Source organism: Procambarus clarkii, chromosome 60 (assembly GCF_040958095.1).
Source record: "Procambarus clarkii isolate CNS0578487 chromosome 60, FALCON_Pclarkii_2.0, whole genome shotgun sequence".
Classification (NCBI taxonomy): Eukaryota; Metazoa; Arthropoda; class Malacostraca; order Decapoda; family Cambaridae; genus Procambarus; species Procambarus clarkii.
Window position 1 is genome coordinate 21,414,123 of NC_091209.1, and position 16,129 is coordinate 21,430,251.

A 16,129-nucleotide genomic window follows, 5' to 3' on the forward strand; every position below is an offset into this window, starting at 1 on the left:
CTGACGTGTGCAGGGTGAGGGCTGACGTGCTCATGGTGAGGGCTGACGAGTGCAGGGTGAGGGCTGACGTGCTCATGGTGAGAGGCTGGCGTGTGCATGGTGAGGGGCTGACGTCTACATACCGAGGGCTGATATGTGTGTGTACATAGCGAAGACTGACTCATGTATGAGTACATAGTGAGGGCTGACTAGAGTTCACTGGTAAAATTTTCTCGAGCCAAACTAATTATCTATAAATTGATAATAAAAATGTATAAAAAAATATAAATTGCACTAGAGCTTTTAGAACGAAAGTGAAAACAAAATTTACCTGAAGCCCAAAGAACGGCAAGAAATCGGAGGATGAAAATATACATATTATTCAGTGACGATTTAAACAGCGGCTGTATTTGTCAAATACATTCAAATGTAAAATGAAAAGAAAGGAGAAAAACTGACCAGTTTTCCAAAACCATTAAGCAGGACACATGATTGATAAAGAAGAAAATAATCTGCAAAGTGGAAGTAATTTTTGTTATTCCAAGTCAGGAGGGACGAGAACATTTTTTCATAACAGGGGAATGTCAACCATGCCAGAGGAATTTAGCAAAGCATTATTCACGTCAGCATTTAAAATTCACAGCAGAGACGAGCTCTGGCAGGAATAACAGTGAGAAATTACAGGACCTAGAAATATTTTTCGTCTCCAAAATAAAGCTGTCCGGGGACCTATTTGTATTGTTGATAATAAAATATTCACAAATAAAGAACCCAAAAATCAAAAGAAAAACATCAAGAATGCTAGTATCGATTATAACTGAAAACGTTAAAAGTCAGTATACATTTTATTATGAAGTCAAGCATCGATCACAGGGTTTTGAAATAAAGCAAAGATAACAAGATCTCATAGTTATTAGCTCAACTCGCAGGACATTCAATCACTGAATGAGTAATCTTACTGAAAAAGTTAACTCTCAGATGCTAAAATGTCTGACTTTAACTTAAAGAAATCGTGAAGCACTAGCATATTATATATATGTATATATATATATATATATATATGTATATATATATATATATATATATATATATATATATATATATATATATATATATATATATATATATATATATATATATATATATATATATATATATAGGGGGGTACCACCACTGCTGCAATTATAGGGACCCACAGCCTCAGAGAAGGGAACACAGAGCATTCAGGGAAAAACTTGCCATTTAACTCTGAATACGTAAGAGTGTTCGCTTCTCCTACCATCCCCCTATATATATATATATATATATATATATATATATATATATATATATATATATATATATATATATATATATATATATATATATATATATATATATTATTAAATATGACCGAAAAAGTAAGATTAATAATTCTAACACGAATTTTCTCAATCTTTCGTACATTACGCTTCACTGTTGGAGGTAAATCAAAAATCACTTCTCCAAAATTCATTTTTATTTCTAGTCTGACGCGACACGGGCGCGTTTCGTAAAACTTATTACATTTTCAAAGACTTCACAAATACACAACTGATTAGAACTTGCGTTTCCCTGATTTTATATCTACATTTGAGTGAGGTGGGAAGGGTGATGTGGCATTACATTTGAGTGAGGTGGGAAGGGTGATGTGGCATTAACACAAGACAGAACACTAGGGGATATTAATAGGGTATTAAAAGTATCAACACAAGACAGAACAGAAACAATGGGTATTGAATAGAAGTGTTTGTAGAAAGCCTATTGGTCCATATTTCTTGATGCTTCTATATTGGAGCGGAGTCTTGAGGTGGGTAGAATATAGTTGTGCAATAATTGGCTGTTGATTGCTGGTGTTGACTTCTTGATGTGTAGTGCCTCGCAAACGTCAAGCCGCCTGCTATCGCTGTATCTATCGATGATTTCTGTGTTGTTTACTAGGATTTCTCTGGCGATGGTTTGGTTATGGGAAGAGATTATATGTTCCTTAATGGAGCCCTGTTGTTTATGCATCGTTAAACGCCTAGAAAGAGATGTTGTTGTCTTGCCTATATACTGGGTTTTTTGGAGCTTACAGTCCCCAAGTGGGCATTTGAAGGCATAGACGACGTTAGTCTCTTTTAAAGCGTTCTGTTTTGTGTCTGGAGAGTTTCTCATGAGTAGGCTGGCCGTTTTTCTGGTTTTATAGTAAATCGTCAGTTGTATCCTCTGATTTTTGTCTGTAGGGATAACGTTTCTATTAACAATATCTTTCAGGACCCTTTCCTCTGTTTTATGAGCTGTGGAAAAGAAGTTCCTGTAAAATAGTCTAATAGGGGGTATAGGTGTTGTGTTAGTTGTCTCTTCGGAGGTTGCATGGCTTTTCACTTTCCTTCTTATGATGTCTTCGATGAAACCATTGGAGAAGCCGTTATTGACTAGGACCTGCCTTACCCTACAGAGTTCTTCGTCGACTTGCTTCCATTCTGAGCTGTGGCTGAGAGCACGGTCGACGTATGCGTTAACAACACTCCTCTTGTACCTGTCAGGGCAGTCGCTGTTGGCATTTAGGCACATTCCTATGTTTGTTTCCTTTGTGTAGACTGCAGTGTGGAAACCTCCGCCCTTTTCCATGACTGTTACATCTAGAAAAGGCAGCTTCCCATCCTTTTCCGTCTCGTAAGTGAAACGCAGCACGGAACTCTGCTCAAATGCCTCCTTCAGCTCCTGCAGATGTCTGACATCAGGTACCTGTGTAAAAATGTCGTCAACATACCTGCAGTATATGGCCGGTTTCAAGTTCATGTCGACTAAGACTTTTTGCTCGATGGTACCCATGTAGAAGTTTGCAAACAGGACACCTAGGGGAGAACCCATGGCGACCCCATCTACTTGCTTATACATGTGCCCATCCGGGCTCAAGAAGGGTGCCTCTTTAGTACAAGCTTGGAGTAGTTTCCTCAGAATACTTTCTGGCATGTCAAGAGGAGTACAGGCTGGATCACGATACACTCTGTCGGCTATCATTCCGATTGTCTCGTCCACAGGTACGTTGGTAAACAGCGATTCTACGTCCAACGAGGCTCTTATCCCTGTGGCCCGTGCGCCCCGCAGTAAGTCCACAAATTCCTTTGGAGACTTCAGGCTGAAGGCGCAAGGAACATAAGGAGTCAGCAGGCCGTTGAGTCGCTTCGCCAGTCTGTACGTGGGTGTGGGTATCTGGCTAAAGATTGGCCGAAGTGGGTTTCCAGGCTTGTGCGTCTTGACATTTCCATACGCATATCCAGGTTTATATTCCCCAATGATCTTTGGCAGGTGGAGTCCGGATTTCTTGGCGTTCACAGTTTCGATCAGTTTGTTGACCTTTGCTTTTAATTCGGCTGTAGTGTCCTTCGTTACCCTTTGGAACTTAGTTTGGTCAGAGAGTATGATGTTCATTTTCGCCAGATATTCGTCTTTTTTAAGAATGACATATATTGGCGACTTGTCACCTCTCCTGACAACTATCTCCTTGTTCTCACGAAGGCTTTTAGCTGCCGCTTTAAGCTCGGGGGACAGTATACCCACACCCACGTACAGACTGGCGAAGCGACTCAACGGCCTGCTGACTCCTTATGTTCCTTGCGCCTTCAGCCTGAAGTCTCCAAAGGAATTTGTGGACTTACTGCGGGGCGCACGGGCCACAGGGATAAGAGCCTCGTTGGACGTAGAATCGCTGTTTACCAACGTACCTGTGGACGAGACAATCGGAATGATAGCCGACAGAGTGTATCGTGATCCAGCCTGTACTCCTCTTGACATGCCAGAAAGTATTCTGAGGAAACTACTCCAAGCTTGTACTAAAGAGGCACCCTTCTTGAGCCCGGATGGGCACATGTATAAGCAAGTAGATGGGGTCGCCATGGGTTCTCCCCTAGGTGTCCTGTTTGCAAACTTCTACATGGGTACCATCGAGCAAAAAGTCTTAGTCGACATGAACTTGAAACCGGCCATATACTGCAGGTATGTTGACGACATTTTTACACAGGTACCTGATGTCAGACATCTGCAGGAGCTGAAGGAGGCATTTGAGCAGAGTTCCGTGCTGCGTTTCACTTACGAGACGGAAAAGGATGGGAAGCTGCCTTTTCTAGATGTAACAGTCATGGAAAAGGGCGGAGGTTTCCACACTGCAGTCTACACAAAGGAAACAAACATAGGAATGTGCCTAAATGCCAACAGCGACTGCCCTGACAGGTACAAGAGGAGTGTTGTTAACGCATACGTCGACCGTGCTCTCAGCCACAGCTCAGAATGGAAGCAAGTCGACGAAGAACTCTGTAGGGTAAGGCAGGTCCTAGTCAATAACGGCTTCTCCAATGGTTTCATCGAAGACATCATAAGAAGGAAAGTGAAAAGCCATGCAACCTCCGAAGAGACAACTAACACAACACCTATACCCCCTATTAGACTATTTTACAGGAACTTCTTTTCCACAGCTCATAAAACAGAGGAAAGGGTCCTGAAAGATATTGTTAATAGAAACGTTATCCCTACAGACAAAAATCAGAGGATACAACTGACGATTTACTATAAAACCAGAAAAACGCCCAGCCTACTCATGAGAAACTCTCCAGACACAAAACAGAACGCTTTAAAAGAGACTAACGTCGTCTATGCCTTCAAATGCCCACTTGGGGACTGTAAGCTCCAAAAAACCCAGTATATAGGCAAGACAACAACATCTCTTTCTAGGCGTTTAACGATGCATAAACAACAGGGCTCCATTAAGGAACATATAATCTCTTCCCATAACCAAACCATCGCCAGAGAAATCCTAGTAAACAACACAGAAATCATCGATAGATACAGCGATAGCAGGCGGCTTGACATTTGCGAGGCACTACACATCAAGAAGTCAACACCAGCAATCAACAGCCAATTATTGCACAACTATATTCTACCCACCTCAAGACTCCGCTCCAATATAGAAGCATCAAGAAATATGGACCAATAGGCTTTCTACAAACACTTCTATTCAATACCCATTGTTTCTGTTCTGTCTTGTGTTGATACTTTTAATACCCTATTAATATCCCCTAGTGTTCTGTCTTGTGTTAATGCCACATCACCCTTCCCACCTCACTCAAATGTAATGCCACATCACCCTTCCCACCTCACTCAAATGTAGATATAAAATCAGGGAAACGCAAGTTCTAATCAGTTGTGTATTTGTGAAGTCTTTGAAAATGTAATAAGTTTTACGAAACGCGCCCGTGTCGCGTCAGACTAGAAATAAAAATGAATTTTGGAGAAGTGATTTTTGATTTACCTCCAACAGTGAAGCGTAATGTACGAAAGATTGAGAAAATTCGTGTTAGAATTATTAATCTTACTTTTTCGGTCATATTTAATAATATATGTCTACAGGAAAGACTGCTACCAAAATATACTAATATATATATATATATATATATATAAATGGCACAATAAGAATTCCATTTCTGTGCGGGTCATCAACATGTATTACCTGGAGATTGTGGCATTGCGGGCATGGTGATAAGAGCCGAGGACACCCCAGGATATGAGCCGGACATTTGATGTGTTAGGGCGTGTGTCACCGACTATATAGCAATATGGTCAGTGCATCTCTTGTGTATCACTCTATAATGTATATCATAAATGACAGTCAGGGAAGAGTGTATTTTATCTACGTACTCCACAGGTTATAGTAATCAGTAGTAAACGTTCTTTTCTCACCTTCAATTTGTGTTTCTGTTCTGATTACTAAATGCAGAAGGATACGATAAATGAAACAAAACGTATCTAAAGGAACAGGAATGAGGAGTGACTGTGATAATGGGAGTAAGGGTTTAGATTCAATTTATGGAAGGGTTTTAGTCGCAAGGAGTTAGACGAGATAAATAAAGACCCACATGGAATGGTGAGACATGGAAAGAAAAGCTCATAAACACAATCGACAAATACTTCTTGAAACAACAAATAACATAATTATTAAGAGTATGGAATAAGAAAGGACTCAGAATGCCAGCTGTAATCCACAACACTATTATTAGCAGCATTTAACTCATCTGGATTTTCGAGAACGTATAAAGAAATATATATATATATATATATATATATATATATATATATATATATATATATATATATATATATATATATATATATATATATATATATATATATTGGAAGGATGGTAAGCAAGTGGTATGGGACTACACGTGTGCTGCCACACTGACCAGTACCTACCTCCACTACAGCACACGTGAAAGCGGTGGTGCTGCTTCTTTCAGGGAATCGCAGAAACTTATTAAATACAGAGGTCTAGCACACTGCTACAGCTTTGTTCCGATCGGCTCGGAGACCCTCGGTTCGTGGGGAAAATGTGCATTGAAGTTCCTGAAGGAATGGGGGGGACAAATTGATCAGCGCTACAAAAGACCAGAGAGCAAAAAGTTTCTTGTTCCAGCGCCTCAGTGTTGCGATTCAGAGGGGAAATGCCTGTTGCGTCTTGGGCACTAGTCCAACTTCAGAGGAATTCGAAGAAGTGTTTGACTTGCAACAATGATTGAACCCGTCTGTGACATTCATCAATGTTTCCCATTGTTGTGTTTTTCAAGAGATCCATAACCTTTAATCACCTTTTTGCATTATTATTTTTGTATCAACCCATGTATATCTTGTAACCATCAAATGCATAATAAAGCACAAATAATAAAAAAGGAAGGGGGTGGTAGGAGAAAAGCACACAGAAACTGTATTGGAGGGGATCTAAACATTCCCTCTAATGCGTTATGCGTGGTTTCCTCCGAGGCTATGGGTCCCCCTTCTTCCAGCTAGAGGTGGAACTCCCTTCCATTTTTAATATGTTTAAAAAAAAAATTAGAAAAAAAAAATATATATATATATATATATATATATATATATATATATATATATATATATATATATATATATAGAGTGCGCCTCACTATATATATAGAGTGTGTGTGTGTGTGTGTGTGTGTGTACAAACATACGTGTATGTGAGTAAACTATAAACACACAACATTTGTCCATTTTCGTAACAGTTTCTAATATAATGCAATAAGCTGCAGCTTGCAGTTGTTGTAGCTGTGGCATTTCAGTTTACACAGGGAACAATGTTGACGTGATGAGCATTATGCCCTTGCTCAGAGCAAGGAGGAGGGAGGAGAGGGCGCAGGAAATCAAATTAGTCACTTTGAGACTTAACTAAGATGGTATGAAACATTATATTTAATAGGTGAAGAGAATTTAGGAATATTATTGAAAAACGTTTTCAGGCCACTCCTTCATGGATGAAGTTGTACAGACGCCAGGTTTCAGTTTATATAACTTACAAAGACTTTGGAAAGCGGTTGGGACAGTCAAGGAGTGAATCGATTCCAGTGCCTCTTATTACAAAATGCATAATGCTTCACACTGATGGGTCTTTAAGTTGAGAATGATGAGCCATCTAACCCGATCACAGAATGGTACACCGGCTGCATTTATCAGAAAAATTCCAAATGCCCTTACTGGGACTACAACCTCCGCCCGCGCGATGCAAAGCTGAGTGCTGTACCACTTTACGACCACACCACAAAAGCATGGGAGAGTCTTTTATGAACTCATTCAATCCCATGCACGAGTACATTCGGGTTATACGGTCAACTATTTCAAGTAGTAGTGCGGTGGTACAATGGTACAACCCTCAGCTTTGCGTCACGTGGGCTGAGGTTCTATTCCCAGCAGGGGCATTTGGAATATATATATATATATATATATATATATATATATATATATATATATATATATATATATATATATATTAAATTAAATTATTAAATGGGAAAATAAATGAAGTAAAGTGAATATAAATATAGTATACAGTTAATTATTTGTATTGCATAAATAGTTCCTTAGGTTGAATATTTTAAAGATAGGATTTGCGTCTTGAAGACGGGAGAGGAGCGATGTTAGAAGAGAGGGGGAGAAAGGTGGAGAGGAGAAAAATGAGAGAGAAAGAGAGAGAGAGAGAGAAAGAGAGAGAGAGAGAGAGAGAGAGAGAGAGAGAGAGAGAGAGAGAGAGAGAGAGAGAGAGAGAGAGAGAGAGAGAGAGAGAGAGAGAGAGAGAGCTAGAACCGCCATCGCTGGGGGACTAATTTAGATCTTTCCTCCCGGGAGAAGCCACCTCATTCACGGAGAAATGGTGCATAGCGGATTTCAGCCACTAAATTCCTGCATCTCGAGGTTTACCGTCTCCCTCGCTCACCTTCACATTGACGTGACTCATTTATTGCTGCAGATGTTGTCTTGTTTTGGCTGGACCAGAGTAATATATATCTTCGTCTATGTTTTGTTTATTTACCTCCTTTGAATAGTCATTAGCGGTAAGATATGTACATTAATGTACTGTTTATGTCATATTATTTGTTCCTGAGTTACAAGGACACACTCTTCTCGCAGCCGTGGTAGTGATGCTGCGAGAAGAGTGATGCTGCGAGAAGAGTGATGCTCTCTCGGCGTAGGATGCTCGTCATTCTACGGCGAGATAATCTTGGTTCTCAACTGCGTCATCTCCTGTACAGTACGCGTTTTAAGAACGCATGCGTCCTGTTCATTCCATAGTGAATGACGACGTTACTATTACTAGTCTTCTCTGTGGGAAGTTCTTGCTCATTAATTCCTGCCTCGGTCTCATACCCGCCTCACTAATGAGGGTTATGTCTGCCTTGTCTCCTCCCTGCGATACGAGCGCCCACAAAAATATTCTGTCTGGTCTTCCTCCAGATCATTTCATTTCGGCGACACATTTGCATGCATATAATTTACTGTCTTGTTGGCGATGCTTTCTCTCTTTTCGAGTCCTTATTCCCCTAATTTTTGTGTACGATTCGATGAAATTTTATCCATTCTTTTATTTACTAAATCCGTGGATTAAAAAGTAAAAATACTTTCGTAAAATATACCTTACTTGTTTTAAGCTGAGCTGAGAAAGATCTGCTTCGATCGAGTGATTAAGAGCGAGATTTGTTGATTAATAAGAGAAATGGTCCGTCATCTGCTGGCTCTCAGCGTATCTGCCACCAGTGACACAGAGGCGAATTAAGGTTAGTTGTGTTGACCAGACCACACACTAGAAAATGAAGGGACGACAACGTTTCGGTCCGTCCTGGACCATTCTCAAGTCGATTGAGAGAATGGTCCACATCCCAATCGACTTGAGAATGGTCCTGGACGGACCGAAACGTCGTCGTCCCTTCATTTTCTAGTGTGTGGATTGGTCAACATACTTCAGCCACGTTATCGTGACTCATCGCCTGCACAAGGTTAGTTGTGGTGCATGAATGTGAAAGGGAACGTCGGGGTGAGGCAGGGAATATGAGGATGCATTGGGGGTATGCCGGGAAGTATTAGGGAGAATAAGAGTATGGTGAGAACTGGTATGTGTTTTTTTTAGTCAGGTAATGGTGTAATAGATACGGCAGAGTGCGCTGGGGCTTCTGAGGGTGTGTTAAGGGACTTGTGATGGGTCGCAGAGAGTACGACCAGAAAAGGAAACACAGAAATTTTAACCCTATGAGAGCATGCAGATATATGTACTTGGGAAATTCAGTAGGAATTGAATAGTTGCTCACATCCCATGAAAGGCATAAATATTCAAAGAAAGGAAAATGCTACTGTGAAATAGATGCCTTATATTTTTACCCTGATATGCGCAAGACATCATTAGATGAAAAGTTATGATACTACCCAAGGCGTCGAGATTTTCCCGTGAAGGCGTAGAGCACTACAGATTGAGTGTAAAAAAATGGGATAATATCAATGCTGAAAAGTCATAGAATACTCAACACCCGGAAGAAATCAGAGGTACAATTATGAACATTCGGAACGAATGGTACTGGAAAACACACACACACACACACACACACACACCTGTGTGTGACTCACCAGTTGATTGACAGTTGAGAGGCGGGACCAAAGAGCCAAAGCTCAACCCCCGCAAGCACAAATAGGTGAGTTCACCTGTGTCACAATTAATAAAGCGCCCAGCAGTTATTCAAATACAATCATTAGAAGGAAGTTCAAATAATTTAAGCAGAATTGCTTATTTTTCTCTGCCAACATACAAAACAAAAAAATAAACATGATAAAAGAGATCTTTCATAAATGGCCTACACAAAGAAGCAAATACATTGTTGGTTGCATTCACTGAAACTATAACCAGATATTGTAGCATTTACTAAAACTAAAACCAGATATTACATGCATGGCGCAGTCTGCATTCCAATTTATACTATATGTAATAGAAAAAGCAGTATGCACAGAATGGAAATAGGGAAGTTGTGTGCTAAAGATTCGCTTTAATGAATTAAATTCTTAAGCCCCATAAGGATGTATATGAGATAGAATAGATCAAAGTAGAAAAAAAAAGCTGTATACTTATAATGCATTAGCTGAAGAATTCGCTGTGTAAAACTTTAAATGACTCAATCCTGTACTCACTTAGTTGTACTTGCGGAGGTTGAGCTCTGGCTTTTTGGTCCCGCCTCTCAACTGTCAATCAACTGATGTACAGATTCCGATAATTGAATCAAACAGCTAGATCAATCACCCAATCTTATTAACTTGGCGATTCATTAATAAAGTGTTGGGAGGAACTTGGCGATGTGATACTGAACTAAATCTTAAATGGAAAGTTATCATTGAACTTCAATGATAAATGCTTTATTATCTGAAGTATATATCAATAATAGAGGAATTTTATCATGTCTGTGCTCTCAGAGAGAGAGAGAGAGAGAGAGAGAGAGAGAGAGAGAGAGAGAGAGAGAGAGAGAGAGAGAGAGAGAGAGAGAGAGAGAGAGAATCATCTAGGGAGTGACCAGCAGTGGAGGGGTGGAAATGGAAGCAAAAATTCCGATTACATCAAGGAGGATAGTGAAGAAGGCAGATTGGATTTGAGCTTTATAAGAGGAAAAGAGAACGAAATCTGGAGGGATAGATACGCGGATAGAAATCTGCACGAAGGAGGAACATAAAGTAATGGGACAGTGAGAGAGAGAGAGAGAGAGAGAGAGAGAGAGAGAGAGAGAGAGAGAGAGAGAGAGAGAGAGAGAGAGAGAGAGAGAGAGAGAGAGAGAGAGAGAGAGAGCGCGAGAGAGAGAGTCATTGACTATATAGTACTTGGAAAGGGTAAGGATAAGGATTTAGGATGGGACGGGGGAAGAGAATGGTGCCCAACCACTTGGACGGTCGGGGATTGAACGCCGACCTGCATGAAGCGAGACCGTCGCTCTACCGTCCACCCCAAGTGGTTAGGTAGAGAACAGGAGAAAGTGAGAGAGCAGTAAGAAACACATTCTAATATAAAGTAAAATAAGAGAAGATGACAGGGCAATGAAACAGAGAGAGGGAGGAAGCTTTACAAGAGGTTGTCATCACAAAGCCATACCCCCCCAAAAAATATACATGCATTGAAATAGAAAGAATACAAAAATATGGAACGCGAAAAAATATAAACGACATGAAGGGGAAGCAAGATTGAAAGTGTCTGGAAAAAAGGGTCGAAAAGAAAGAGATTTACGAAAAATGTAATAACAAGTGCAGTGAGCGAGAGGGAATGAGAGAATGAGAAGTAAAGGGGAAGTGAAGGAGTGAGATGAGACGAGGGGAGGGAGGAGAAGAAGTAGAGAAGGAAACAGAAAGAAAAGGTGCAGGGGAATGAAAAATGTGATCAAGGGGTAATTGGAACCCGGTGATATGAATGTGGGAGCTGAGAGGAAATGAGGATGCAGCAAGGATGAGGAGGAAAGTGAGAGAAATGAGTGAGAAATCCCACCGAGTGGACTAGGGTGGGGTTATGGGTGTAAGGTAATTATCAGGAGAAAGCACTAAGTCATTACTACTATATAGCACTTGGAAAGGATATGAGGATAAGAATTTATGATGGGACAAGGAGAAGGAATAGTGCCCAACCATTCCGACGGTCGGGGATTGAACCCCGACCTGCAAAAAAACGAGACCGTTCTCCTACCATCCAGTTCAGGTGGTTGGGGAAATGAGTGAGGAAATTATTAACGAGAGCTAATCAAGTATGATTATATTGCACTTGGAACTATGATATGAGGATAAGAATCTGGGATATCAGAACAAAGAGTTAGGATAATGGGAAAAGGAGCTAGAATATGAGTTGAAGGAGCTTGGATATGAAAACAAGGAGCTGGGATTAAGGAAAAAGGTAGGATATGAGTACAAAGAACTAGGATATCAAAATAAGAAGCTAGTATGAGGACAAAACGTTGGGAAATGAGGACAATGAGTTGTGATGTGATAACAGGCAGCTGGGATATGAGGAGAAATAGCTGGAATACAAAGATAAGGAGCCTGGGTGAGAACAGAACCTACGTCTGAGAGGATCCCAGACGCTGCCTTAATCGACTCGGCATTAGTCGATTAATACCGAGTCGATTAAGGCAGCGTCTGGGATTCTCTCAGACGTAGGTTCGAACCCTCAACACGGCTCTTGTGGATTGATTCATTTGTTGCATCACGCTATTGTGATTTCTGTGTGCAATCCTCGTCTAATTTTTCACTCTCATTGTGCACGACTAAGTACCCCTTATGCAGGCCGTTCGCTTGATTTACCACAACGTACCGAAGTTGCGGTAAAGCAGCGTTACTACGGGCTCACCATAGCCCGTGCTACTTGGAACTTTTTGTTCCAAGTAGCGAATCTTAAACAACAACAACGTAAAGCAGCCTAACGTTACGTTACAGCCTAACCAGCAGCATACGACCCCAAGCCATCTACCTAAACTTACGGATGCCAAGAAAACGAAACATTTTGTGAGCGCTACTTTTCATAGCACGTTGAATTTATTAGGGTAAACGAAGGGAGGGATAGAAGTGGGTGAGAGAGAAGGTGAGGTGGAAACAGGAGGAGATAAATATGAAAGGGAAGCAGGTGAGGATAAGAGGGGAAAACAAGTGGGTAAAGATATGAGTAAACAAATAAAGTTTTCAAATGAATGCGACAGGTCTAGGAAAGGTGAGGAAAAGGAAGGGGGGATTGGGGAAAATAAATGGACTAGGAAAGAAGGTGAGGGGGAACGAAAGAGGGACTGGGAAAAAAGAGATGGGCTAGGCAAGCAATTGAAGAGAAAGGAAGGGGGTAGTGGGTAAAAGATACGAGAACCTTAAGGGCAGTGGATACGTGCTTTCTGTGTCGCCCCCTGGGAACGTCCACACCTGTATCTTGTTTACCGAGGATGCTCCTGTGTTGCAAATGGGCTGGAGGCGGGCTGGTGGTGGGCTAGTGGTGGCAGGTGGTGGGCTAGTGGTGGGTTGGTGAGGGCTGGTGGTGGCTGGTGGTGGGCTAATGGTGGGCTGGTGGTGGCTGGTGATGGGCTGGTGGTGGGCTGGTGGTGGCTGGTGGTGGGCTGGTGGTGGGCTGGTGGTGGGCTGGTGATGGGCTGGTGATGGGCTGGTGGTGGCTGGCGAGGGGCTGGTGGTGGGCTGGTGGTGGCTGGTGGTGGCTGGTGGTGGGCTGGTGGTGGGCTGGTGGTGGGCTGGTGGTGGCTGGTGGTGACTGGTAGTGGGTTGGTGATGGGCTGGTGGAGGGCTGTGAATGGGCTGCAGGTGGGGTTATCAATAGGAAGGAGGTGGGCATGTGTGTCAAACCAATAATTATCAATACACATTTCCCACTAAGAAACTAGTTAAGAAGTCCCTTCTTTAATATATTACATGTCAATCAATAACCCTGATTTAAATATGCCGCTTTGAAAATATAATGTATCGCTGAATCTAACCAGCATACCAGAATTATATTTCATTTACGCTAGGTCACTCCATCTCGCTGTCCGCAGTGGCAATTCACTCACCAACGATCTATCATGACGTGATAGTGTCCCCACGGTCGTATTTCCTGATCTACAACACACTGCCCTTGACGAACAAGAGCTGGAACGCTCACTTCAAGGGAAAAACAGGAAAAAAATACAAACTGCACATTCTGAGCGGGTGAGAGCCATCAGCAAGGCTGTCACCCGCTGACACAGTGCCATTCACTGCAGACCAGGTGCTCTGACACCCTAAGTGGCCTGGCTGCCAGACTGGTGGCGGGGACGATAACACCAGCTCCCCCTTCTGCCCTCCTGAATGTTAAGTTACCCCCTTATCCCCCTCCCCCTCTATCCCCCCTGTCTCCTGACGGTTGGTCCCCTTTGCCACCTGGGAACCAATCACCTGGCTTCCTCGTCACCTGGGTTACAACCACCTGGCTTCCTCGTCACCTGGGTTACAGCCACCTGGCTTCCTCGTCACCTGGGTTACAGCCACCTGGCTTCCTCGTCACCTGGGTTTCAGCCACCTAATTATACTCACCTGGCCTTCTCACCACTTGCCTATATTCACGTGGCTCCCTTACCACCTAATTATATCCATCTTGCTCCCTCATTTCCCAGACTACAAACACCTGATTGTACCCCTCACCATCTGGTTACAATCACAAAAACTATCATCTGATGAGTACAAACCTCATCACTGCATAACAATTATTTCTAGAGAGAGAGGGTGAACTCTTCTGTTTATTTTGCATTTAAGATGCAAGTTTCAGAGCCACTGTGCTCTTCTCGAGTGCTCTCAACCCTCACCAATGCCCACTTGATTACTTATAACAGTAACAAGAAAAGTTTGAAACCTACTCGACAACGATAATAGCTCTAGGATTATACTGTTTAAGTCCCTATATTCTTAAAAGATGTGCACATCAACTTGCATTCCTGTTTCGAGCTTCAATGAGCAGCAAACTTAACCACTTAAATGGAAAATAAAACCAGTGAGCGCCACTATGCACGAAAGAGAAAGTAAGACATCAACTGAGAACTACAGACCACTATCCATGCTCCCATTTTGAAATTGGTTTTGTAAATTGGAAAATTGTTCTCTTGAAAAATACGTTTAGAATAATCCCAGTGAGTATACTATCCAAGTGAATGTTGATTCAACAACGAATCGACGTTATTCTTGAATATTGTTCCCACTGAGTATATTTATTAGCCACAAACAATATATTCAACATATAACAGAAGCTCTTCAGATATAAAAGTTCAAATGACCGTAAATTACAAAAGGTGTCTTCATTGTTGCTAAGACGGTCACCCATTTGAACACTTTTGTACCCAAAACTTTAAAGACAGAACCAACAGTTATTACCCTTGGGAACACCTCAGCGTAGATACCGATAAGCACATATATTAAATTTATATTTGCTTTCGAAATACGCTTACCGAAAGTTGTTACAAATTCAAATTAGGATTGAGACACATTTTCATAACAAAAAAAAAAAAAAAGATACTGAGAAACCAGATACTGAGAAACAAGATACTGAGAAACAAGATACTGAGAAACAAGATACTGAGAAACAAGATACTGAGAAACAAAACACTGAGAAACCAGATACTGAGAAACAAGATACTGAGAAACAAGATACTGAGAAACAAAACACTGAGAAACCAGATACTGAGAAACAAGATACTGAGAAACAAGATACTGAGAAACCAGATACTGAGAAACAAGATACTGAGAAACAAGATACTGAGAAACAAAACACTGAGAAACAAGATACTGAGAAACCAGATACTGAGAAACAAGATACTGAGAAACCAAAACGTATACTTTAGTCCCATACATAATTCAGGACCAAAGGAATCTTTGTGTAAATACATTGATAAACGAAACATTCCTCTCAGTGTATACATGTCTTATTAGAACAATGTCTTTTGTAAGCTTAGCAAGGGACGTACAGACCTTACATACACCTCTCTTCTGTGTTATATAATATAAATGAATACTGTTCAGGCAGCTGTATTAAGCTTGTATCTGACGTGATGTCTGATCCTGTCTAGAATTTTCCCTAAATAAATTAGGTATGACTGTGGACATGAATCCTAAATCACTGGTGAGGACGTCATGGTATATCTAATTTGGGAGGTTAATTTAGCTCAACACCGCAGGTGATGAGCGACCCTCTAAAGTCATGCAAATTTCTTTACGCATTTATATTACAGGTTCTGATATTGCTATTGATAATTATTATTATCAATATTATTAAAATTATTATTATTAATATTACTAATATTATCAT

The 16,129-nt window shown here is 41.2% G+C and overlaps 1 protein-coding gene across 1 annotated transcript in view; it reads left to right on the forward strand.

Moving 5' to 3' along the window:
* Nucleotides 1-15,665, forward strand: part of LOC138353913 (uncharacterized) — a 156,981-nt gene extending 141,316 nt beyond the window's left edge. Inside the window, exon 4 of the mRNA XM_069307336.1 lies at nt 15,279-15,665. Coding sequence (XP_069163437.1) covers nt 15,279-15,665 — 387 coding nt within the window. The remainder of the gene's footprint in view (nt 1-15,278) is intronic.
* The last annotated feature ends 464 nt before the right edge of the window (nt 15,666-16,129 follow it).